General features: G+C 40.9%; 2 protein-coding genes across 5 annotated transcripts; one reads left to right on the top strand and one right to left on the bottom strand.

Annotated features, from left to right (window-relative positions):
• Window positions 1–12,161: 12,161 nt before the first annotated feature.
• Window positions 12,162–22,627, bottom strand: LOC112260958 (chromatin complexes subunit BAP18-like). Of its 4 annotated transcripts, none has more exons than XM_042328161.1 (6): window positions 22,265–22,624; window positions 21,489–21,583; window positions 19,519–19,620; window positions 18,764–18,987; window positions 18,395–18,493; window positions 12,162–13,356 (listed from the first exon to the last, which is right to left on the bottom strand). In XM_042328161.1, exons 1-6 carry the CDS (start codon window positions 22,283–22,285, stop codon window positions 13,292–13,294), a joined length of 606 nt encoding a protein of 201 aa, XP_042184095.1. In that variant the 5' UTR covers window positions 22,286–22,624; the 3' UTR covers window positions 12,162–13,291. The 4 variants fall into 4 exon arrangements, with proteins under 4 accessions (XP_042184095.1, XP_042184096.1, XP_042184097.1 ...); XM_042328162.1 differs by having other exon boundaries at window positions 18,395–18,490; window positions 22,265–22,621; XM_042328163.1 differs by lacking the exon at window positions 19,519–19,620 and having other exon boundaries at window positions 22,265–22,627.
• Window positions 22,628–23,363: 736 nt separating this feature from the next.
• rnaseka (ribonuclease, RNase K a) lies at window positions 23,364–25,896 on the top strand. The gene is made up of 3 exons (XM_024434406.2): window positions 23,364–23,619; window positions 24,105–24,187; window positions 24,867–25,896. The coding sequence occupies exons 1-3, from the start codon at window positions 23,542–23,544 to the stop codon at window positions 25,009–25,011; spliced, it is 306 nt and encodes a 101-aa protein (XP_024290174.1). The 5' UTR covers window positions 23,364–23,541; the 3' UTR covers window positions 25,012–25,896.
• Window positions 25,897–26,783: the final 887 nt, after the last annotated feature.

The following is a 26,783-nucleotide window of genomic DNA, read 5'->3' as shown; positions in this document are numbered from 1 at the left end:
TGACATCATGGGAATATCAAAATCAGGCAATACCTCAGAAAAAATTGTAGACCTCCACAAGTCTGGTTCATTCTTGGGAGCAATTTCCAAATGCCTGAAGGTACCACGTTCGTCTGTACAAACAATAGTACACAAATATAAACACCATGGGACCATGCAGCCGTCATACCGCTCAGGAAGGAGACGCGTTCTGTCTCTTAGAGATGAACGTACTTTGGTGCGAAAAGTGCAAATCAATCCCAGAACAACAGCAAAGGACGTTGTGAAGATGCTGGAGGAAACAGGTGCAAAAGTATCTATATCCACAGTAAAACGAGTCCTATATCGACATAACCTGAAAGGCCACTCAGCAAGGAAGAAGCCACTGCTCCAAAACCACCATAAAAAAGCCAGACTACGATTTGCAACTGCACATGGGGACAAAGATCGTACTTCTTGGAGAAATGTCCTCTGGTCTGATGAAACAAAAATAGAACCGTTATGTTTGGAGAAAAATGGGGGAGGCTTGCAAGCCCCCATCATGTTGTGGGGGGGACTGGTGCACTTCACAAAATAGATGGCATCATGAGGTAGGAAAATGATGTGGATATATTGAAGCAGCAATCAAGACAACAATCAGGAAGTTAAAGCTTGGTCGCAAATGGGTCTTCCAAATGGACAATGCATACTTCCAAGCATACTTCCAAAGTTGTGTCAAAATGGCTTGAGGACAACAAAGTCAAGGTATTGGGGTGGCCATCACAAAGCCCTGACCTCAATCCTATAGAAAACTTGTGGGCAGAACTGAAGCGTGTGCGGGCAAGGAGGCCTACAAACCTTACACCAGCTCTGTCAGGAGGAATGGCAATGCTACCAAATACTAATTGAGCGTATGTAAACTTCTGACCCACTGGGAATGTGATGAAAGAAATAAAAGCTGAAATAAATCATTCTCTCTTCTATTATTCTGACATTTCACAATCTTAAAATAAAGTTGTGATCCTAACTGACCAAGACAGGGAATTAACTGACCAAGACAGGATTAAATGTCAGGAATTTTGAAAAACTGAGTTTACAGTATATGTGTATGTAAACTTCAGACTTCAACTGTTTATATATATATATACAGTGCCTTGCGAAAGTATTCGGCCCCCTTGAACTTTGCGACCTTTTGCCACATTTCAGGCTTCAAACATAAAGATATAAAACTGTATTTTTTTGTGAAGAATCAACAACAAGTGGGACACAATCATGAAGTGGAACGACATTTATTGGATATTTCAAACTTTTTTAACAAATCAAAAACTGAAAAATTGGGCGTGCAAAATTATTCAGCCCCTTTACTTTCAGTGCAGGTGGATCTCTGGAATTGCAAACAAAGGTTTCTGTACCAAATATTGAGTTCAGCTTTTCTGATAATAAAATGCTAATTAATTACTTAAAAATCATACAATGTGATTTTCTGGATTTTTGTTTTAGATTCCGTCTCTCACAGTTGAAGTGTACCTATGATAAAAAATTACAGTTACTTCAATGCCCTTGCTGATGGAAGGAGGTTTTCACTCAAAATCTCACGAGACATGGCCCCATTCTTTCCTTTACACGGATCAGTCGTCCTGGTCCCATTGATGCATGATGTTTCCACCCCCATGCTTCACAGTAGGTATGGTGTTCTTTGGATGCAACTCAGCATTCTTTGTCCTCCAAACACGATGAGTTGAGTTTTTACCAAAAAGTTATATTTTGGTTTCATCTGACCATATGCCATTCTCCCAATCTTCTTCTGGATCATCCAAATGCTCTCTAGCAAACTTCAGACGGGACTGGACATGTACTGGCTTAAGCAGGGGGACACGTCTGGCACTACAGGATTTGAGTCCCTGGCGGCGTAGTGTGTTACTGATGGTAGGCTTTGTTACTTTGGTCCCAGCTCTCTGCAGGTCATTCACTAGGTCCCCCCGTGTGGTTCTGGGATTTTGGCTCACCGTTCTTGTGATTTCTTCAAACCAAGCTGCTTACCTATTGCAGATTCAGTCTTCCCAGCCTGGTGCAGGTCTACAATTTTGTTTCTGGTGTCCTTTGACAGCTCTTTGGTCTTGGCCATAGTGGAGTTTGGAGTGTGACTGTTTGAGGTTGTGGACAGGTGTCTTTTATACTGATAACCCCTCCTGTCTCAGCCTCCAGTAGTATGCTGCAGTAGTTTATGTGTCGGGGGGCCAGGGTCAGTTTGTTATATCTGGAGTACTTCTCCTGTCCTATCCGGTGTCCTGTGTGAATTTAAGTATGCTCTCTCTAATTCTCTCTCTCTCTTTCTCTCTCTCGGAGGACCTGAGCCCTAGGACCATGCCTCAGGACTACCTGACATGATGACTCCTTGCTGTCCACCTGGCCGTGCTGCTGCTCCAGTTTCAAGTGTTCTGCCTGTGATTATTATTATTTATGAACATTTATGAACATTTGAACATCTTGGCCATGTTCTGTTATAATCTCCACCCGGCACAGCCAGAAGAGGACTGGCCACCCCACATAGCCTGGTTCCTCTCTAGGTTTCTTCCTAGGTTTTGTCCTTTCTAGGGAGTTTTTCCTAGCCACCGTGCTTCTACACCTGCATTGCTTGCTGTTTGGGGTTTTAGGCTGGGTTACTGTACAGCACTTTGAGATATCAGCTGATGTACGAAGGGCTATATAAATAAATTTGATTTAATAACAAGTTCAAACAGGTGCCATTAATACAGGTAACGAGTGGAGGACAGAGGAGCCTCTTAAAGAAGAAGTTACAGGTCTGTGAGAGCCAGAAATCTTGCTTGTTTGTAGGTGACCAAATACTTATTTTCCACCATAATTTGCAAATAAATTCATTAAAAAATCCTACAATGTGATTTTCTGGATTTTTTTTCTTCTCATCTTTTCTGTCATAGTTGAAGTGTACCTATGATGAAAATAACAGGCCTCTCTCATCTTTTGAAGTGGGAGAACTTGGACAATTGGTGGCTGACTAAATACTTTTTTGCCCCACTGTATGTGTGTGTATTTTTCATAATACTTTATTTTAGCAGGAAAGATATTACAGTTCATATATACTTGACTTAACATGGAATGGGTTTTACATTATAGAATATATATATATTGTTTTACAGTTCATACATATCAGACAACATCAATGCTGGGTAGAGAGCAGCCAAAGACCCAAGTCACATATTTATAACAAGAAATACATAGAGATCCATTTAAAACAATGATCTAATTATCTACGTTCTACAATCTAGAGACCATATTTAAAAAAAAAAAACACACTGTTTCCTTCTGTAATTTCATATGTTGTTGACTGACTATCCCCTTGATCCCCAATGGTCACAACCCCTAAGTAAGTCAGCGTAAGTCACAGAAAATAGATGTTGTGGTAGCAGCTGCAGAGAAGTACTTGGGGGTACGAGATTTGACTTCAGAAAAGTTACAGGGTGTGTTGAGTGGTAGTGTCCCGGTCTTCTCAGGTCCTGCTCTACAGCTCAAGGCCTATATTCTGGCCCGGTTGAGAAGTGAAATTCATAGGCATACGTTGCTGAACAAATGCATTGATGAACTCATGCTAGAGGGGGCGACAAATCCTCCCATTTCACCCTTTCCCGGTTTGGAAATTCAAAACAAAACCGATTATGTCATTTCCCGTGCTGCATTACGACTAGAACAAGCTTTGACGGTTATTACAATTGAACAAAAAAAATTAAATTAAATCATAGGAGCAATTTTAAGCAAAAATGAATAGCAATATGGATTAGGCCGACGATTACACACCTCATTCATTTTGTAAAAAAATATAATTTGACCGTTCACATTTATATACATTTTTTTCCCCTTTTTCTCGGTGTCACCAGTGTGTGTAGAGCTGCCGATGCACTGCATTGGCGCCATTTTCAAACTTCTTCTGCAAGAGAATGAATGTCTGGGTAGAAAAACATATTTAACGAATTAATTTATATTTTTTGAATTGCATTTAAAACGGTTATGTTTTTTTGTTGTTGCAAGAATGATCGTTTCTTCATCGGACGGGGATGTATTTTCTCAAGGTACGCATTTTAGCAGGCTAGATAGCTGCACTGTTAGTAATAGTTTAGTAACTAACTAAAAATAAACAAAAGCTAACTGTAGTTTATGTTCGTTAGCCATGAAATATAGATTTCAACAATAATTGTAACCTAGTATTTCAATCTAAATATACTGTAGCTAGCAAGGGTGACTAGCAATTCGTCTATTACTATGTTAATATGACTATGGTGGGACAGCCACGTTTAGTTGATGTTGAAATCTTTAGTTTGACACCGAAACTAGATTGAGGCGAATTGCAAACGAATATTTTTTTTATTTTTTACATTGTCAGAGGAAGCAAGCCAGTCTATGTAGTTGCTAAAATAAGTTTATTAAAAGTTACGGATAATGATTTTATTTCCAGAACAGATTTTGACTACCTCGCTGTCACACCCACGTTTTAGAGTACCAAAGGTTTGGTTCACGGACCCCTCCCCAAAATCCGCTCATGACACCCCTCTCGAGAATCTACTCCACCCCCCCCGTATGTTCAAATGAAATATGTGCTGAACTAGAACATAATCAAAAGAAACTGCATTCAATTACAAAATGTTACAAAGGGTTGAGTACATCGTTCAAATTAATTAAATGTGTAGTATAAACGATCAAATGTGGGGTGGGAGGGCAAGTGGAAAACGAATCGCAAAGACATGATCTGAATCAGCATTTTTCTTCTCGACCCAACCCCCGTACTGTGCCATATAAACACTAAACATAATATATGGATATAGCTGTCATAAAATGTTACCTAACGTTTTTACAAGGTTGCATTGGCCGACTGGCTAACAGATCAGTGCTCCCGTAGTTTGAATTAGCTTGCAACATTGTTACTTTCTTTGATGTGCAAATGATACTAAGTAGCCATCTAGTTCCCTGTAAAGTGTGCTGACGATAGTTGCCTGTCTGTCTCTTTGGCCGTTGCTATGTTGCCACCTGCTTACTTTTAGCTAAGATTTCCCTCTGATAAATGATACCGTTCAAGCGTCAAGTTTTAGATTTAAACCGTAAATGTTTTAGTCGGTGCATCATTTCACATTCTCAAGATGTGAATTTGTTGGTTAATAGAGATACATTTAGTTGCATTTGTTTCATGAAATATTTAGAATAATGCACAGGATAGATTGAATAGGGATTATTGAATTGATCCTAGTTAGAAACAGAGACCTCCATATCGAATCTTCTAGGTGCGTGCGTTTGTAACTGCGTCACGGGCGATGCCACGTACTGTACTTGTACAATACAAATATATTGTTTCCTTTGGTCCTTTTCATAACTTCAAATAGTCCCATTCATTCAACTGCATTCTAGATTCATATTTCGTGGAGCAAATCATTCATCTACTTTGCATGTATTTTCTGGTCAAGGAAAACGTATGCATGTCTATGAATCCAAAATAAAATAATATAGTGTACAGTTGCCTTGGTTTTGAAAAGGCATTACAGTACTAAACAATATGTCACGGATTTGACTGAATACCACACCCTAACCTTTTAATCTAAACTGTGTATATAAAGTATGATATAGTGTCTGGTCACTATTAGTTTGAGGTTCAGATTTCTGTATACTATTGCTAAAACGTCCACTAGTGTCTTCTATTCTAGTGCATTGTGTATGTGTGTGTGTGCCATTTTAGCACAAGCCCTACAAAAATAGACAAGAAATATACAATTTGACTCAGCTCAGACTTTTGACTTCTACAGAACCACAATATATTCAGGCTATCATATGGCACTGCTATGAAACAGGTGTTCTTTCAAATGGAGGTTGATTAAATGCATACAACATTCCTTATATGGAGTGAAATATATCTCTTATTTTAACATGGCCTAATTTTGAGTAACGGATGTCAGACAGTAAGACACAGAGCATTGCTGTATCATGGGCCACATTTGTATGGCTAAGTTCTTCCCAGGTGACTGACTGGCTAGTTGTAGAGTCTTTTTCTGAAGCTTCTGCGTCACGGTGCATTTTGTGAGGTTTGTGTGTATATTATCTGAAGCTATTTTCACAACGGAGTTGATTTGGGTTGTGTGCTTGGCTTGCTGAGGGTAAGATTTTAGACTTGATATTTCATTGATAGGTTGAGGTTCTGAGGTTGGATATATTGACTGTCTTCTTAGCTCACACCACATGGCATATACCAGTAGGCTAATAATGATTGTCTGTTACTGGATTCATTTGTGCTTGCCAGTTGAATGCTGTGGCATAAAAAAAATCTAGAATGTAATGATTAAGCTTTTGTACTGGTCCCGGTTACCAACAGCTACCAGAATAACCAGACAGTGCCTATTCAGAAGTATTTGGATTCTGCCAAGTCAACTATGATATGTTTTACTTTGGAGTCAGAATCTCAGAATTGTGTGTGAAGTTTCAACATTCTATTTATTATTCTGGCATTCTAGGCCTTTGTCTTTTTATTTTCGTATTGTGTGTGCGCGCGTGTTTGTACGTGCACTCGTGTGTGTGTGTGTGTGTGTGTGCATTTGAGGCCCTCTGTCCTCGGTAAAACTATCTGTAGATCCAGTACTAGATTTTCTCCACGTTGTGTGCTTGCTCTCTTCCTTCCACTCCTCACTGAACCTAGTCAAATTATTTCAATGCTGCTTTTCTGTTCTATCGACAATGCCGGACACCTCAAAGGTCTGTGAGACTCAGATTGCAATTTTAAATATTTGTTTTATTTTTCTCCTCTTCTTTTCACTCGCTCGCTCGTCCTTTTCTTTTCTGTCAAATGCGAAATGGGACTTGGGCCAATCTTGGAAAGTAGTCGTATCTCAATTGTTTTTATTGTTCAGCTCGGGGACGTTCATTTGTGGTTTGTGGCTTATTACTTTTTTAATGACTTTTTGCTGAGAAACTCAGCATTGTCGCTGTGGCAAAATAACACACAAACGCGCAACAACACTTTCCTTAATTTTTATTTCCCTCTCTCTCTGTGCTTTTCCGCAGTCTAGCCTGTTCCCTCTTGTCACCCCCTCCCTTCTCTCTCCCTCCCTCTCTCTTTCTCCCTTCGTTGGCAGAGTGAAAGTCTTGGCAAGACGTCAAGAAACCGAAGCGAGTGGCGTCTGCAGCTTGCACTAGTGCAGCCCAGACTAGACAAAAACTTACCCTCGCTAATTAATTTTTTCCAGCCGGACGCTTCACTCCACGACCCCCAAATTTCACACCGGTCTCCCCCGGTACCTCGTCAACCCCCAGATTTTTTTTCTGATTTTTTGGCGGCTCCGAAAATGACAATTTTTATTGTAGAAAGTGATGCCGAGGGAAAAAGAGTAACAGCTCCCCTTGCCTTTTTATGCCTACTAAGTTCCCAAGCCTCCTCACTAGCTTCAGCGTAGAGCCGAGAGGGACTGCACAGCACAGGAGCCTGCCCTGGGGCCCGGTGGGGGTGAAGAGGGGGGGCGGGAGGGTAAGTGGGACTATGGTTTGGGTGTAGTACGGGGGCATTTCATTTTTAAATTAAACTTTTATTTATCCAAGAAGTCCCATTTGAGGTCAGAAGACCTCGTTTTTTACAGGGGAGATATATGGGGTGGGGTGGGGTGGGGGGTGTAAAAGAACCAAAGGTTTTGGGGAAAAATTCTAGGACTTGGTTCAGGAAGTGTCCCCAATTAGAAAGGGAAGCCCCCCAATTATAAGGCTTATTTTACTTTATTTTTGTATATATTATTATTATTTTAGGTTGGGTTATTCCCCAAGTGATACACATTTCCTTTAAGAATCTAAATGTTATTTTTTTCTGTTTAGAGTCAGTGTTATTAGTGAAGTTTTAGTTGAAGCTACTTGTGTGTGTGTGTGTGTGTGTGTGTGTGTGTGTGTGTGTGTGTGTGTGTGTGTGTGTGTGTGTGTGTGTGTGTGTGTGTGTGTGTGTAGAGAACAATTGGCCTTTAGGACATTTTGAAGAGGTGCATTAATATAAGGAGAAATAGTCTGCTAACACACAAGGTGTGAACTGGATTGAATTTGAAGGTGGTGTTCAGATTGTTATTGGCTCCCAACCATTCCCCCGAGGTAAGTGAATCCTTTTTCTCCTTCTCTTCTTTCCCTCTCTCTGTTTCAGGTATTTTTAAATGGTCTTTGGTTTGAATGTAGAGTGACAAGCATAGGCCAGAGAGGGAGAGACTGAAAAATGTGTTCTTTCTACTACCCTGTACATCTCTCTCTCCCCTGCCCTCTCTCTCTCTCTTTCTTTCCTTCTACCCTGCTCGTTCTCGTTTGTTCTCTGTCAGTCCTCCTCTCTCTCCCCTGTTCTTTAGGCTCATTCAAAAAGAGTAAGGACATATCTGGCCATAGGGAGAGACAGAAACGGATGCTTGATGACTGCATTCTGATCACTGGCTTGTTTAAATGTCGTCTAATAAGCCTACTTTTTCTGATTTCAATAATACTATGAATGTGGTCGTGTGGCACTAGCCTCAAATAAGCTAGTAGTTTATACCCTTCTGCTCTTTACATGGTTTTGAATGTCTAATTGCATGAAAGTTGTGAATTAGGCTGCAATTAATTAATACTGTGTTGGTTTTAGTCTCTGGCCCTACTAGGACAAATGCTTGCTATTTGACCTTGAAGTAGTTTTCTCTCTTCCACATTGTAGGGTTAAAATTGTGATTTTGTTTTAAAGTCTAAAAGTATGGCTAATTAGTGTTTAATTTGGTTAAAATGAATTCATATCAATAGTATCTCTGTGAAAAGTTTCATTTCGGTATACTTTATGCCTTGGAAATCCAACTTTTCTAAGTGTAAAGTTTAAGTACACCACAGGGTGTGTGCAATATGTTTTTCTACCTCCCCCTTCCTAAAAAACAAATATTTTTCTTACTTAATACAACGACTATCACTACAATTACAATTTTTAAAAATCCAGCACTACTTAGGTAATACTTTTTGTAGCTTTTAGAGATTTTTCCATATTTCAGTAATTAGCTTCATTGGCTAATTACTGTTCCTAGGTTGTCTCTCTGACTTTTTTTCAACAGATCACAAAACGGATTCCAGATATGTGTCTAGATAAAACAACAAAACAAATGTATGAATTGGTTGTCTCTTATCTGTATTCTTAAACTGGAATCGTGTTAGCTTAGCCATATCTGAGGGACACATCAGTTCTGTTTAAACTGCCAAGTGACCCTTCCGTGTCTTGATAACACCATACTGTAGTGCATGTTTGACTTGTCTCAAATGTATTTTCAATTGTGTGTTTGATTAGCCTGATTCGAGGGCCACATCAGTTCTATTTCAACTCCTAAAGCCAAGAACTGTCCCCTTGTAGCCACACAGTCAGAGAGGCCTGCCGTGCATCCTCTGCCCTCTGACTTTCACCCCCTCTCCCTCCCTCTCTCTGAGGTGTGTGTCTTGTGGTTGCTACGTTCGTTGGAGCTCAGGTGCATCGCTGCTAGTCAATTTCATTGTCAAGCTCACACCTGTGGGGACAGTTTCCCTCTTCGCCCTTGGCCTCCCTACTTTTCACTTCTCTTTTCTCCCTTCTTTTCCTCACCCCCTCCTTTCCGTCCACACACACACACACATTTACTCACACACATGCACAGTCTACTCATATTTGAAGATGATCTTGTCTTGAAGACAGTGAGGTCCAACGAGGCCCTACCACGTTCCATTGGTCTTTGCTGCACAGGGTATTCCAGGAACATTTTCAATCCGGTTTCATTGTGGTGTCTGTAATTTCTATGATCAGGCCCTTTTTCTGTTTTCTCAAATATCTATATATATATATATTTTTTTTTAAATAGACATGTTCAAATTCCTATTCCTGTTTGTACTATTGGGATAGACGGTGGGGAGCTTGTCTTGATGAGAATCACTGTCTCTTCAGGTGCTCTCTTATTTAGAATAGGCACTGCTTGGCACACGTTTTAGCTATGATTCTACTTATCGAGTTAAATGTGTTAATTTCAACACATTATTTTTGTGAATCTGTTTGGCAGTCTGCAGTACATAATGTTATTGTTTCGGTGAGGGGGTGGTGGGGGTAAATATGTTGGACTATGTTCTAGGCAAAGGTAGGGTTAACGTGATCTTCTTTATTGTTGCAACTAAAAATAATTCTGATGATTTCATAATGATTATTGATGTATGGGGATGTGGTCCTGTTGGCTTGTATTTGTATTTTTCTGTTGCTTGTAGCAGTCTTTTCAGTACACAATCTCTGTAAAACCTAGAGAAAAGGGTAAAACAGGCAAAAATGGTAAGGATGAAATATTATACAAAATGTTGTTTTTTTTAAAGTATATTTTTACGGTCTAGGTTTCTTTACATTCTGATAAAATGTGAATAGATGAATGTGAGCACCTTTGGTGTAGTTAGTGAACTGTTCAGAAAGTGTCTTCTTCATCCACCATTTTGTCCACTTTCCCACCGTCCATTTTGTGGTCTCAAATAATTGAAGTTATGTAAATACATTTGTATTATTATAATTTAAATTCCTATCAATTACATTGAATTTACTCGGTATTGCATTTGCCAAGAAAATCATAAAATCACTCTCTTTGCTCTTTATTTTTTTTATTGACGAAAGCACAACTCCTGTTTCTTTGATATAACTCTAGAAGCAATTTGCCACAAGTGTAAAAATGACATATCTTTAAACTATGTTACAGGCCTATATGTAATATCTTGGTTCTGTTCTGTGTAATTTAAAGAAAGTTCTAGAATAAGCTTGTACTGAACTATGAGTGGGAATCTTGTCAATGTTATGTAATTTATCAGTTGTTTTTATCTCCACAGCTCCATACCATGGAGAATCCCCTCTCTCTGTCTCTCTGTCTCTCGCTCTCTGTCTCTCTCTCTCTCCTGGGTACCCTCTAGCAGCACATCATGTTTTGCAGGCATATAAAAGCAACTCCAAATCATGATGTGCTGTCACTGGGAGCCCTTGGAATCACGCCCATTCCAAAAGAAGAGTTCTGCAATTCACATTCTGACAGATCAATGTTGCATTCCTAAGCAGGACCCCCTTATCTGCACTGGCAGTTGATGTCAGTGGTGTTTGTATAATCTGTAACGTTGTCAGCATGACAGTTTTACTGTTATCTCAATGTCATGTGTTTTGCCCCTTTTTACACTGGCATTCAGTTTGTTGCTAGCTTTTCAGCATGACATGGTTGTTCCTCTCATTGGAAAAAATACTTTTATGTATCTAAACACAACTTTGTGATTGTCAGTGTGACCTTTTATAATCCGATATTACTCAAAGGAAAGACAATGTTCCAGTTATTTCTACTCTAGGAATGAATCAAGTCACACTCCATTGTTACATTTATCTAATTATAAAGACCATGATTCAGTGTTGATCCCTCCCAGTCTGACACTCCTAATGACAAAGGGGCCTGGTAGTCCTGCTGGTTGGCCTGGCTACTGGTCTCTCCTCAATTTGTCTGGAGACTGAGGCCTGTCGACCTGCCTGGTGGCGTCTCGCTACAAACTAAGGCCAGGTGGTCGGATGGTCTCTACTCTCTTCCTCTCCAGTCTGACACAGTCGACTTGGCTGGTCTCTTCGGTCTTTAGTGTCTCTGGCTCCAAAGAGAGGTCTATCCGTCTCTGTTGGCCTGGCTCTTGGACTCTCCCTTGGTCTGCCTGCTGGTCTCTCTTCCTCTCTCCAGTGTGTCTGGTGTTAGCAGCACAACATTACTGGTAGCTAGCTGCCGTCTCCAGTGTGTCTGGCGTTAGCAGCACATCATTACTGGTAGCTAGCCTGTCTCTGGGCTGCCAGTATGGCTTGTGCTGCTAACGCTAGACGCACACTTGTCTACAATACATCTTTATCCAGCCATCAGCCTGGAATGGCATCAATTGCTGTGTTCATATTCTGTACTGTACCACTATTCTTTTACTCAGTAGTGAATTTTTATCAGCATACGCTGCGTTAGTGGCATCATAGTGGACTATTTTATGTTGTGGCTATCTCTCATTTTTGAGGGTTGGTGTTTAATTTGATTCATAGCTTTTGGGGGGAAAAATGGGGGCTATTGTGTGGTAGTGTAAATGGGGTTTCACAACCCTTTTACTGTGTCCACCAGTATCTTCAATTGTAAAGCATTTTATTTTAATAAAAACTCCTGATAAATTACTGCCAACTACATTAGTTGTATTAAATTCAACTTTTATTCACCATAATTCAGCAAGTCACAAGTAATTTCATCATCACTGTCTTTAGAGAGGTCTCTATACGAAACAGGCAGGGACAAATGTTTTCGGGGGGGAAACTGAAGGATGAAGGTGGGTCATGTTTTGATCAATGTTCTTTGCCACAGTGTTTCATAGAATGGAAAATACTGTACACTAAACTCTGAATTTGTAACCAATTCCTATGCCTTGATACAATTCTGAGTTCATAGTGACATTATCCAGTAGGATTTTCAAACAGTTGTCTTTTTAGTGGTGGATTTCATGAATAACTCAATGATCCATTATAAACTGGTTTGAGCCCTGAATTCTGATTGGCTGAAAGCCATGGTATATCAGACCATATACCACAGGGGTGACTATGTATTTTTACTGCTCTAATTACATTGGTAACCAGTTTATAATAGCAGTAAGGCTCTTCTGGGGTTTGTGATATGGCCAGCTAAGGGCTGTAGCCAGACACTCCGCATTGCATCATGCGTAAGAACAACCCTTATCCTTGGTGTATTGGCCATATACCAGGCCTTATTGCATAAGTATACAACCGTTTACAATTGTCGCAGGGCTGCCTAGATAAAGGAATATTTTTGACGATAGGTACCAACATCATAATTCATGTATAGCCATAAACCAAGAGTGGCAATTGACACACTACAGGCCTTGGTCACTCGTATCGGCCTGGACCCTAGACTCACCGCACAGTGGCTTTTTGCATGGTACAAAAAAAACTAAGTATGAAAGAAAATAACACTATTTACATCCACCAACACATTCCTCATGCAAGAGAAATTTGTGTCTGAAATAATTATTTTGCCAGAGCAATAGCATCGTAGGCCCTGGCCAAAAGCAGTGCACTAAATAGGGATCCTTTTTAGACACAACCATAGAGATCTGCCAAAGCAAATCTTCTGAAGGATCTCAGCTGTTGTTCATAGAAGAGATGCCTGGGCTGCTCAAATGGCACCCTATTAAGTGCACTGCATTTGACCAGGGTACATGGGGATCTGGTCAAAACTAGTACACTATGTAGGAAACAGGGTGCCATTTGGAATGGAGCCAAGAGGTCGTCTGAAGGTCGAATGGTGAGAGGTCAACGAGAGAGGAGCGGCAGGTCACTTGAGTTCATGATGAGGCCGGAATCGAGGTTCAGGTTGTCTGGAGAGAAAAACAACAACAGGGGGAAGAAACACTTTAGTTGAAAAATAGTGGAAGATCATAGAATTTACCTTTCCCCCAGAAACTCTGTTATACAGTATAGTTTCTGCAATATGTGAAAAGGAACATGTTAAATGAAAACTAAGGATCTCTTTTTTGGGGAAATTACAGCATATATACATTCAACCATTTTCCATCCCCAAAATTTGAATTAAGCCAAGGCTTTGTTTTATGGTCAAACAGATGGAAAAGGGGTCTTAAACATCTTCCAGAAAAATATATCAAAACAATGTTGAAGTACAGACTCCTGCCAACATAACATTTTCATTTGAGAAAATGTTCTGCCTTCTATAAGTTTAAGAAACATTGCCTTGTGCTTTAACTCCGTTACCAAAAACACCGAACAAAAATATATACACAACATGTAAAGTGTTGGTCCCATGTTTCATGTGCTGCAATAAAAGATCCCAGAAATCTTACATGCACAAAAAGCTTCTCTAAAAATGTTGTGCACAATTTTTCTTACATCCCTTTTAGTGAGCATTTCTCCTTTTGCCAAGATAATCCATCCATCTGACAGGTGTGGCATATCAAGAAGCTGATTAAACAGCATGGTCATTACACAGGTGCACCTTGTGCTGGGAGGAAAAGGCCACTAAAATGTGCAGTTTTGTTACACAACCCAATGCCACAGATGTCTCAAGTTTTAAGGGAGCCTGCAATTAGCATGTTGACTGCAGGAATGTCCACCAGAGCTATTGCCAGAGAATGTAATGTTCATTTCTCTACCAATGCCGTTTTAGAGAATTTGGCAGTACGTCCAACCGGCCTCAACCGCAGACCATGTGTAACCATGCCAGCCCAGGACCTCCACATCCGGCTTCTGAGTCAAGCCACCCCGACAGCTGATGAAACCAAGGAGTATTTATTTCTGAAATAAAGCACTTTTTTTGCGGGGGAAAAAAACTCATTCTGATTGGCCTATGCCCTCCCAGGCCCACCTGTGGCTGCACCCTTGCCCAGTCATGTGAAATCCATAGTTTAGGGCCTAATGAATTCATTTCAATTGACTGATTTCCTTATATGAACTGTAACTCTGTAAAATCGTTGATTGTTGCGTGTTTATATTTTAGTTCAGTATATCTAAGCCCATATATATTTTATGAAAGTTCACATAAGTAACAAGAATGGGTAGACATATCAAAACGTGTTCTTGCTGATATTACATTTTGTTTATGAATTAAGTGATTAAAACTTTATGCCAATACCAAATCACTAACTAGCTACAATGGGGAAATCATAGTCACAAACTACAGTTGGGTTCACAAGTTTGGACAGTACAGTATAGTTGAGTACACTACCAAAGACATGATTGTTCAGATTTGGTCTGGACCAACCAAATTTGGTCTTGTTTGCTCATTAAAATAATAGCCAGTGTCTAGAATAATCCCAAGTTATTCAAAGGAGGATATTGCATATTTATATACCTATTTAGGATACAACACCATGAAAACAATGACATTCATATCCATAATTATGCATTTCTGTCTAGTACAGATCAGTGAACCATAATGAAATTCTGTAACTGGGTGTAAACCCACTTCACTTACTGTAGTTCAATAACTAAAAGATTATTTTTCAAAGTCAATGCGTCATCGCTGACGCTCCATTATTTTGTTGAATCTTAATTCAGAGCAGATATTTAACTGAGTTTTTGGAAAACGTGGTCGCATAATGAGGGAGATTTTCTGTTACCAAACGTTGCATCTGCGCAGTTCTTTCAGTAAAATGTGTGTTTGTAAAATGCTCAAGTCATTGCTCGTAGAGTTGTAATGGTTTGTTAAACTTCGAAAATCAATGTTTTTTTCTTTGGCATACATTTTAAGTGAAAATTCAGGAGTCTCCGCACAATTCCTTTACCGTAGAATTGCCCTACAGTTTTCAGATACACACACCATTTTTTAACCTTTATTCAACTAGGCAAGTCAGTTAAGAACAAATTCTTATTTACAATGGCGGCCTACCCCGGCCAAATAGGTTGATCTTGATGAACAATAGCCTAATTCTTGGGTTCCCCTCAATCAGTCAATAGCAAAGGCTGTGCATTATCACGATCAGCAGTAGTGAATAGTAGTAACTAGGGATGCACGATATATCGGTGAGCATATCGGAATCGGACGATATTAGCTAAAAAAGCCAACATCGGCATCGACCCGATCTCTGTCTAGTTTAACACCGATGTCAAAGCTGATGTGTATACCTATATAACATAAGTAGATGATGTAATGACGCCACACAAAATACAGCTCTACACAGAACAAAAAGCAGAAGAATACTAAGTGCTACACTTACAACAACTAGACAAGTTGAAGTCCAGCAGTCATTTGAAAGAGTAAGAACATTTCAGCGAGACGACTCAAAGGTGAAATCCATTAACACCAAGATAACGGAATTCATTGCCTTTGACAATCCACTGTTCGCCGTCGTGGATGTTGGCTTTCGCCGTCTGGTCGAGCACCGGTACACACTACCAAGTGCGCTATTTTCAGATGTTGCCTTACCGAAGTTTCACAGTATTGTTGAAACACATCCATGAGCTACTTGCTATGGGCGTCACGACTGACATTTGGACCAGCGATGTCAGCCCCATAAGCATGCTGAGTCTGCACAGCGGGTCGGCATCCCCCCCCCTCACCTTTATTTAACCAGGGAGGCTAGTTGAGAACACCTTTATTTAACCAGGTAGGCTAGTTGAGAACAAGTTCTCATTTGCAACTGTGACCTGGCCAAGATAAAGCAAAGCAGTTTGTCACATACAACAACACAGTTACACATGAAATAAACAAAACATACAGTCAATAATACAGTAGAACAAAAGAAAACAAAAAGTCTATATACAGTGAGTGCAAATGAGGTAAGTTAAGGAAATAAATAGGCCATGGTGGCGAAGTAATTACAATGTAGCATATTGCATGCTCAAGAATGTGCTGCTTCTTCTCAAAACCGCTGCTGCCATTTCAAATGGTATTTGAGAACATGTTTGAAACATGAACACACTAGCTAGCTTCATTCAAACAACTGACTGGAGAAATAAGCTCATCAACTGCGTCTGCAGCACACATGATACCCTCTGTCATGGCATTGAAACACTCAACAAACTGCCCACACAGACCGTGGGGTTAAAACTTACAGAAGTACTGGAGGCTGTGAACAAGTGATTCAGTGGCCTTCTCTCTGAGCCTCTTTACTGTGTCACCACCATGCTCCATGCTAGGTACAAGGACCGCTACTTCTTTAACAGGCCTTCTCTCTGAGCCTCTTTACTGTGTCACCACCATGCTCCATGCTAGGTACAAGGACCGCTACTTCTTTAACAGGCATTCTCTCTGAGCCTCTTTACTGTGTCACCACCATGCTCCATGCTAGGTACAAGGACCGCTACTTCTTTAACTGGCATTCTCTCTGAGCCTCTTTACTGTGTCACCACCATGCTCCATGCTAGGTACAAGGACCGCTACTTCTTTAACTGGCATTCTCTCTGAGCCTCTTTACTGTGTCACCACCATGCTCCATGCTAGGTACAAGGACAGCTACTTCTTTAACTGGCATTCTCTCTGAGCCTCTTTACTGTGTCACCACCATGCTCCATGCTAGGTACAAGGACAGCTACTTCTTTAACTGGCATTCTCTCTGAGCCTCTTTACTGTGTCACCACCATGCTCCATGCTAGGTACAAGGACCGCTACTTCTTTAACTGGCATTCTCTCTGAGCCTCTTTACTGTGTCACCACCATGCTCCATGCTAGGTACAAGGACAGCTACTTCTTTAACAGGCATTCTCTCTGAGCCTCTTTACTGTGTCACCACCATGCTCCATGCTAGGTACAAGGACAGCTACTTCTTTAACAGGCATTCTCTTTAACTGGCATTCTCTCTGCCTCTTTACTGTGTCACCACCATGCTCCATGCTAGGTACAAGGACAGCTACTTCTTTAACTGGCATTCTCTCTGAGCCTCTTTACTGTGTCACCACCATGCTCCATGCTAGGTACAAGGACAGCTACTTCTTTAACTGGCATTCTCTCTGAGCCTCTTTACTGTCACCACCATGCTAGATGCCAGGTACAAGGACCGCTACTTCTTTAACAGGCATTCACTCTGAGCCTCTTTACTGTGTCACCACCATGCTAGATGCCAGGTACAAGGACAGCTACTTCTTTAACAGGCATTCACTCTGAGCCTCTTTACTGTGTCACCACCATGCTAGATGCCAGGTACAAGGACAGCTACTTCTTTAACAGGCATTCTCTCTGAGCCTCTTTACTATGTCACCACCATGCTAGATGCTAGGTACAAGGACCGCTACTTCAATGCAGACAAGAAACAGGGTTTACATGAAATGTTACATACACAGCTGGACAAGATGGAAATGGACACAGTGACAGTGGGCACCGAGGAAGAGGCCACGGACAGACAGAGCTGAAACTTCACTGCTTGACATGTATGATGAAATCCTGGTTGAATGAAACGACTGAACAAATAAACAACGAAACAACACAGCAAGTAAGTGAAAGAAATAGGTTTTGATTATGTTTTACTGGTAATGGGGACATATATAAATGCCAACAAAATAACATTTTGGTCAATGTGGTGTGTGTGTGTGTAACCTTTATTTAACTAGGCAAGTCAGTTACGAACAAATTCCTATTTACAATGACGGCCTACCCCGGCCAAACCCAGATGACGCTGGGCCAATTGTGCGCCGCCCTATGGGACTCCCAATCACGGCCGGATGAGATACAGCCTGGATTCGAACCAGGGACTGTAGATACGCCTCTTGCACTGAGATGCAGTGCCTTAGACCGCTGCGTCTGTGTGTGTGTTAACTATTTAACTGTACTAGAATGCTTCAAAGGCCGCTTACAGTTTTAATATCGATATCAGGGTTTTTTGGCAAGGAAATTATCAGATATCGGTATCGGCCAAAATTAACATATAGGTGCATTCCTAGTAGTAAGAAGGCCGTTGTGTCTCTCACCCTGATCGAAGTTTAGTTTCTTGGAGTTGGATCCCTCTCCCAGTCCCTCCAAGTCAGAGTTCACATCAGAGTCATTCAGAGCACTCAGGGTCACGTCTGCTGGAACACGTTATAACACACAGGCAGGAAGAGAGGACGGGATGGTTAGCTAAATGTAAAAACCTCGAAAATATGATATGGACATTTTGTTGAAAAACAATACATCATTATGACACTTTGATAAAATGGCAATAAATGGATGTTCCCACACTTCATGTCTTCATTAAGTGCCCTAAGTAGATTTCAGTGTGGAGTGTGAATAAAAAGCATCGCCAAGATGAATATAACTACAAAGCTGAATGATTCCTTCATCCATCCATCTCCACTCACCTGAGGTCTTCTGTTTCTTCATAGCGGGAGGAGCCACGGTCACGTTGCCCTGGAGACCTGCCGGCAAGATGACCTGAGCAGTTGGCACAGCGATGACAGTTGGAGTTGCCGTGGTGGCCATGGTGACAGCGGTCTTCTTCACGGTCTTCTTTGGGGAGTCGGTGGAGATGGGCATCCCACTCTCGTCATATAGCTTCCTCTTGACTGTGGTTTTAATCTGAGCCCTGATGAGGAGAAACAAGGTGGGAGGTTAGCGGTGGTGGTGGGGATTCAAACAGTAACCTGTCATCAAACACTTAAGAAAAAAGGAAACCATCATAATTTGACACAGATCTTTAGCACTAGTAGACAGACAGTACAACGGATGATCTTCTAGTGATGGTTTATCTCATCAGGGCCTGTGTCACTGATAGTCTATCTATCGTCTTAGCTTTGGAGCTAGCTACCTCTTAAAAGATCTGACTGGACACCACTTAGATGTGAAGTGTTCAATGAGAGAAAGAGATACAAGGTAAGTCAGCGAGACCGGGTGAAGGAGAAAGAGAATAAATGACACGTAGAGAGACATGCTTCTTTATTAGATCTATTTTGTTGTATTATTTGTTATACTACTTTGATATTACTGCACTGTTGGCTAGAGCTTGCAAGTTAAGCATTTTACTATAGACAAATAGAACTTGAAACTTGATAAGAGGCCATTAGGAATGAGAAGACAGGGAGAGAAAGGGGAAAGACGAGGGAGAGTGTGTCCTTACACGGTACGCTCCTTGATGACAGAGCTGAGAGAGTTCAGGTCATCACCAAATCTCACCACGGCCGATCTCAGCTGCTCAATCTCAGTGTCCGTCCACTTAGCTCTGTAATGACACACAGGGCGTGTTTCAGATCCACTAAGCTACATTGCAGTTGGATTGCACAGATTGCAGAAACCCTGATCTACAAATCACCTTGCATCCTAAATAACTACCCATTATGATTATAGATCAGTCATTCTGCTCACCGAACACTGTTGCTTCCATTTCTCTCTTTGCCCCAACGTCTGAACACATCGACAACAGTCACCTACGAAGTATTGTTACCTAAGGGAAACAACTACTTCAAGGTCTCAGAGCAAGTGACGTCACCACCGCTAACTAGCCAGCCATTTCACAGTGGTAACACCCAGTCGCTAACTAGCTAGCCATTTCACAGCGGGAACACCCAGTCACTAACTAGCCATTTCACAGTGGCAATGCCCAGTCGCTAACTAGCCAGCCATTTCACAGTGGTAACACCCAGTCGCTAACTAGCTAGCCATTTCACAGCGGGAACACACAGTCACTAACTAGCCATTTCACAGTGGTAACACCCAGTCGCTAACTAGCTAGCCATTTCACAGCGGGAACACCCAGTCACTAACTAGCCATTTCACAGTGGCAATGCCCAGTCGCTAACTAGCCAGCCATTTCACAGTGGTAACACCCAGTCACTAACTAGCCATTTCACAGTGGTAACACCCAGTCGCTAACTAGCTAGCCATTTCACAGCGGGAACACCCAGTCACTAACTAGCCATTTCACAGTGGCAATGCCCAGTCGCTAAATAGCCAGCCATTTCACAGTGGTAACACCCAGTCGCTAACTAGCCAGCCATTTCACAGTGGTAACACCCAGTCGCTAACTAGCTAGCCATTTCACAGTGGTAACACCCAGTCGCTAACTAGCTAGCCATTTCACAGTGGTAACACCCAGTCGCTAACTAGCTAGCCATTTCACAGTGGTAACACCCAGTCGCTAACTAGCCAGCCATTTCACAGTGGTAACACCCAGTCGCTAACTAGCTAGCCATTTCACAGCGGGAACACCCAGTCACTAACTAGCCATTTCACAGTGGTAACACCCAGTCGCTAACTAGCTAGCCATTTCACAGTGGCAATGCCCAGTCGCTAACTAGCCAGCCATTTCACAGTGGTAACACCCAGTCGCTAACTAGCTAGCCATTTCACAGCGGGAACACCCAGTCACTAACTAGCCATTTCATAGTGGTAACACCCAGTCGCTAACTAGCTAGCCATTTCACAGTGGTAACACTCAGTAGGTGATCAGCAATTAATGCTCTATTTCCTCATGGTCATTCAGAACCCCTCAGACTGAGAGGATCACCTCCACCGCCCAGTGACTAAGAGAGGGTGTCATGTGCTTCGTGGTAATGACGTAGCAGTGTTTCCTCTGTGTTTTTCTTGGCATGAATATTCCACAGAGCACAGCAAATGAATCAGAGTCTACTACCAGTGACACAAGCCCAAAAATAACCAAGTCGTGGTCAGTAGACAGGCTTATAATGTAGAATAGAGACATGGAATGCTACATAGGCCAATCGATACAGTTCTTTATCTACATGCAACTTGGTGTGTGTTAGGGTTGGGTGATATTTGGGGAGACCTCTTCTACGATATGCTATTCCAAATATTGCGATAGCCGATATAATAATTCTGCGCCGCTAATGACTAAATGATTACGACTACAATTATAACATTATAGTTGCATTCTCAATATATGATCTTCATATGGCGAACAAATATGACTTAATTCATTTTCAACATACTAACTTATAAAACCACAGTTTTGAGTTGTAAAGTTCAAATAGAGTATAGTCTTGCACTTCACAATATATTGTCAATGTCAAATATCACGATATTCAGTTGAATCCTATATCGGCCCAACCCTACGGCGTGTGTTCCCCTCACCCTGCAGGGCTGGAGTCAGCCACGGGATGCAGCTGCATGGTCAGCTCACCCAGCTTAGTGAAAGCTGCTCCTGCTGCTGAGAAGATCTCTCCAACCTGTGACATGAACCCAGAAAACAACTCAAAAACACTAATACCTTTGAATTATCCTCTCCTATTTTATTTTGATGCAGTAGCTAAGGTTGGAGTACAGTATGTATGTATCAGGGTTGGCGTCAATTCCAATTCTCTTCAATGATTTTGGATGAGGAACATTTTGAATTGGAATTTGGTTTACTATCTGAATTGACTGGCATTGAACCCAACCCTGGTATGTGTGACCAACTGTATAACAACTGCAAGGCAATGCCTGATGGCATATTATAGCAATATAGGACTTGTTCATGTTTTACAGATTTGGTATTTTGTACTGTTCTAATGCAGAATTAAATGTTTAAGAGCAGATAATTGAGGGTTTTTGCACCATGTAGACAGCGCCACCATGTGGTGGCTTATATACACGCATAAAGGACAACTTTGCCAAAACTTTAATTCAGCCACGTCCTTGCCTGACTTATCATAAAACGAATTATGCATTTTCAAAAGAGTTTCCTTGGTATAGCAAAGACAGTAAAATACATGTTTCTCTTTGGAATAAATCTAGCTATTGTTCTACACAGGTACAAATTGAAATTAACGACGTTAGCTTGCTATTTTGAACGTTAGCTAGATTTGATTTGCAGCATCTAGCTAAATAACAAATATAACGTTAGATAACAAGGGCTAAAACCAACCTACCTTCGTTGAGGCTGAGGTCATTTTGCTTTTTGTAGTTGCTGTACTGACTCCGATTTTCCGAGAAAGAACACTATTTAGAGATGCTAGTTTAGTTTCAGGTTTAGCTAGCTTGCTTGCACTGCAGGCTGGCAAAACAAAGGACAACTTCGTCCGCGACGAGTCCTACAATATTGATATTCGTGTCTACAATATGCTAATGGTTTCAGTGACCCGTCACATTTTAGTAACACAGTCCATGTGTTTTGTGTGCAATAATCAGCTATTTTTACGTACAATTAAATAAATAACACACACACAAACGACAACAATAGACAAACGGAAGTCCTAACGTGCGCTGGTAAATTCCAAGCGATGATTGGTCCAAAATCCACGCGATGTGTTCACGATTGGTCCAAATTCATAACTATGTTTCAATTTTTTTGAATCCCATTTTAAACATTGTAGCGAATAAAGGAAAATAAATATTGTAATGTCATGTTATCTTATAGCAGTGGCAACATAATAACATTACGTGAGGTTTCAAAAACTTTATAGCTACATTTCGACACAGTTATTAAGGGTGCGTTCGTAAATGCACTCTGGCAATCTACTCCGATTTCAGAACACTCTCGTCCGAGTGTGCCAGAGGGAAGAATAATTGAGGAATTTGTGAACACGCAACAGCTGTTGAACATGCAATGTCGGCAACAGAAAAAACGTTATTAAATTGTTGCCAGCAGCACAGTTACAGTCACTTTATATTTTCCACTGTTTAAAGATGCTAACTAACGTAGCTAGCTAGTGTAGTTTAATGTTTAGCTAGCTTGGTTGCAATGCAGGCTGTGTGCGCTCTGAACACTCCGAGAGCGAAACGCTCTGAATTTACGAACGCCCAGAGTACATTCAGGGACTCCGGAGTGAATTTACGAACACACCCTAAGCACTTGGCCATATCGCTGGAACTGTTCAGTGTAGTTATCTCATCGGACAAATAATAAGTGGAATTTAAAATATTTTAAAATATTCTTAGTTAAATACACATATTTCCATAAACATCATCGCTGTCAATTTTAGCAACGTTTTTTATTCTTGAACATATCCATTGAAAAACGTTTTTCCGGTTTCCATAAGTCACCTGACACACTGGTGACTGAGCTCGAGCTCCTCGGAACAACTGGTTAGACGACAAACAGCTGCCCAAGTGCCTTTTTTTCTACTATTTAACTTGAGAACTACGACAGTTCCCGTAGTGATAAAGTCTACTTTTGAGTTTACGTCGTCGTTTGAGTCGTTAAACTATGGTTTCGTGTTTATTTTGCGGTCCCAAGTTGGCCGCCTGCGGTATTGTCATCAGCATCTGGGGAGTCATAATGCTGGTAATATAACTTGTAACTTATAGTACAGTGGTTTTAGTTGCTTATTATCAGAATGTGTACAGTGATTGTTAAGTGACTCGGTTATTGATAGACAACCGAGATAGTATGGTAATGTTTTTTTTCCATTGCATATGACAATGTGTGAGCCCCAGCTCAGTATACATAACGTTAACTAGCTCGTTCATTACAGCTGGATTGTAATAGCTATCTATCGCTTGGTTTGCCTCATTAAGACCTAGACAGACAGGTACTGATGGTGTTTGTTGTGGTGTTATCCTACAGCCACTGACTATATATGCTTCTTGTAGTCAAACTCTCTAGATTTGAGAAGTGCAGTTTCACTTCAGGGTGTTTGTTCTACTCATGACATTCACATTTGTTCTAGTATTATGCACTCTGCACTGCTGATACAAGCAAAATAAGACATACTACTACTGTCATTTACTCCCTACAAATAATCGCTCTCTGTCTCTCTCTCTCTCTAGGCAATGTTGGGTATTTTCTTCACCACCCACTCTGCAGTGCTGATAGAGGATGTGCCTTTCAAAGAGGAAGACATGCACAATGAGTGAGTCCACACACACAGTCAGTCTCTGGCCACCTGACTCACAGTGGAAGAATAGCGTCAGAAATGTCACACTCAAGAGACACACATGTGGCTCTAATGTAACATAGGTGAGGATACACAGTAGAGTAGTGTGTGTGTATATGTTCAGGATGGTTCTGGTGCAGCTTTTTCTCCCTCAATCCTATCCTTATTAATTAGGGGAGGAAACTCAAAACTGATCCTAGGAGGCTGGATGCTGTTGCTTCTTTTAAGGGAATATACCACTCCAAATTATTTTTTTATTTTATTAGTCCACTGTTGATACAGTGCCAAAATGTTTGGCATGCCAAGTTAAGAAGTGTCACTTGCTGCATCGATGCATCATCATCATCATGATGGGGCAAGAGACACTTTGCTTCTTGAAAGTCCAAAACTTGACTGCTGACAAGCAAAACATGTTGGGACTGTGTCAACAGTGGACTAATGAAACGGATACCAAAATATAGTTTGAGTAGAATTTTCCTTTGTGTTTTGATTTACTTGCCTTGATTTATTACTTTCAGCTCCTTGTGGAGTAGTGGGCTTCAACAGTGCGTTTTTAGTGTCTCGGTTTTTCCAATTTGTCATCTGTGTCCCTTTCCCACTCTTCTCACCCCTTGACCCCTGTCCCTCTCTCTCTCTCTCTCTCTCTCTCTCCCAGTCAAGATCCTCTCCACACCATCTACAAACTCTATAACCAGGTTGGATACAATTGTTTCATCGCAGCTGGTATCTATGTGCTGGTTGCCGCTCTCTCCTTTTGCCAGATTAAACTCAACCATCGCAAGGAGTACATGGTACGCTAGCACCACCTACTGGACTAGCCCTGGTACTGCAGGCTGCAGCACCACTGTTTGGAGAAGTCTTTTTCCATACATGTTCTGTTTTAAATATGAATGAATGGTAACCAGGGTTGGGGCTGATTCCAGGCAATTCAGGAAGTACCCTGAAATTCCAATGAGGAAAATTTTGAATTGGAATTTGGTTTACTTTTTTAATTGAAATGGAATTGACCTAAGCCCTGTTGGTAGCATTGTTATTGTCTGCCTTGTGTCCTGATTCTCCACACTTCTCCCAAAGTGTGCACTTGTACAGTCGCCATCATGGACTTAAAGCATGGGATTGATGTAAGTGTTGTCTGGAGGGAGTTTCCAGAACTCTTAAATCCATGGGCGGGAGTATGCAAGTGCACACTTTGGAAGAATTGGGAGTAAGCCTATGTGTATGATCAATATATTTGTTAATCACTAACACCGTGCTATTATTAATCTACTGAAATCAAATCACCAGAGTTGTATTATTTCCTTGCTAGCGTCTACAGAATTAGGAATAATAACTGCTTTATGTTAATTCACTGTGCCTGTCTTCCCCTCAGGTAAAAAAAATCTGGCAATTTCTCAAATTATAGTTGTATTTGTTTGAAGCCTTAACTTGTTTTAGAAGCTGCACAGAAGTTTGAACTTCTAGTGTTTTTTTAGAACTTCTAGAATGTTGTGCCTTACAAAGAACAGCTTCTGTCACATAGTATGTTCTAATCTAGTGCCTTATTGGACAGAATGCTAATTTCTCTGCTTTCTCATGGACTGTTCTGTCAGATCTCTTGGCTTTTTAGTTTTGGAAATCTAATCAAAAGTTTTGAATTTTGTCCAGCCTTGATACAGTTTGATGTAATAAATCCTGATTGTTGAGTAGTTTTAAAAATAAAGTTTTATTTGAGTAGGGTCATAAACGTGCAGCGGGGGGGTGGGGTGCAGGACAGAGTTTGGGAATCCCTGCTCTATAGTGATGCTGTTCACTGCAGATGGGCAGTAGGAAAAGGTAAGGCAGCTCCAGTCCCTGGTTTTAATCTATATAGTATGTATCAGTGAAGGCTTCACAGGGGAGGACCATCCTCATCAGTGAATTTTAGAAAAAGAAAAATAGTGAAACGTTAAAACTATACTAAATATATTCACATGCCTCCAAATAATTGATTAAAACGCAATAAAGATCTACAGTAGCACCATGGTGTAGCTGGTGGACATCTAGTTTCCCTCCTCTGGGTAAATTGACTTCAATACCAAAACCTAGGAGAATTGTGGTTCTCACCACCTTCCATAGATTTACACAGTAATAATGAAAGGTTGGAGGACATCCTCCGGAAGTTATCAGAGCTCTTGCAGCATGAACTGACATGTTGTCCACCCAATCAAAGGACCAGAGAGTTAATCTAGTGCTGAAAGCATAAACTACAGCTAGCTAGTAGTTTAATTGAACAGTGAATGCAGTTAGCTTGTTTAGCCTACTCAACATTGGGAACTCTTCCCTAGTCAAGGTAAGCTTTTGGTTCTGTTATTACATCGAACCAAAAAATATAAACGCAACAAGTGTAGGTCCCATTTTTCATGAGCTGAAATAAAAGATCACAGAAAAAAGTTTACATCCCTGTTAGTGGGTATTTTTCCTTTGCCAAGATAATTCATCTACCTGACAGGTGTGGCATATCAAGAAGCTGATTAAACCACATGATCATTACCTTATGCTGGGGACAATAAAAGGCCACTCTAAAATGTTCAGTTGTCACACAACACAAATGTCT

The sequence above is a fragment of the Oncorhynchus tshawytscha genome, linkage group LG10 (genome assembly GCF_018296145.1).
Source record: "Oncorhynchus tshawytscha isolate Ot180627B linkage group LG10, Otsh_v2.0, whole genome shotgun sequence".
Classification (NCBI taxonomy): Eukaryota; Metazoa; Chordata; class Actinopteri; order Salmoniformes; family Salmonidae; genus Oncorhynchus; species Oncorhynchus tshawytscha.
Note: the sequence above shows the minus strand (reverse complement) of the source record. Positions and strands in the feature narration are given on the sequence as shown.

Excerpts from the sequence above, each read along its gene's own strand:
- LOC112260958 (XM_042328161.1), bottom strand. The coding sequence starts at position 22,285 with ATGACCTCAGCCTCAACGAAG. Across the intron at positions 21,584-22,264 it reads TGACCTCAGCCTCAACGAAG|GTTGGAGAGATCTTCTCAGC; the intron begins GTAGGTTGGTTT and ends TTCATGTCACAG. Across the intron at positions 18,988-19,518 it reads GTCATCAAGGAGCGTACCGT|GGCTCAGATTAAAACCACAG; the intron begins GTAAGGACACAC and ends TCTCCTCATCAG.
- rnaseka (XM_024434406.2), top strand. The coding sequence starts at position 23,542 with ATGGTTTCGTGTTTATTTTGCGGTCCCAAGTTGGCCGCCTGCGGTATT. Across the intron at positions 23,620-24,104 it reads TCTGGGGAGTCATAATGCTG|GCAATGTTGGGTATTTTCTT; the intron begins GTAATATAACTT and ends CTCTCTCTCTAG. Across the intron at positions 24,188-24,866 it reads GAGGAAGACATGCACAATGA|TCAAGATCCTCTCCACACCA; the intron begins GTGAGTCCACAC and ends TCTCTCTCCCAG.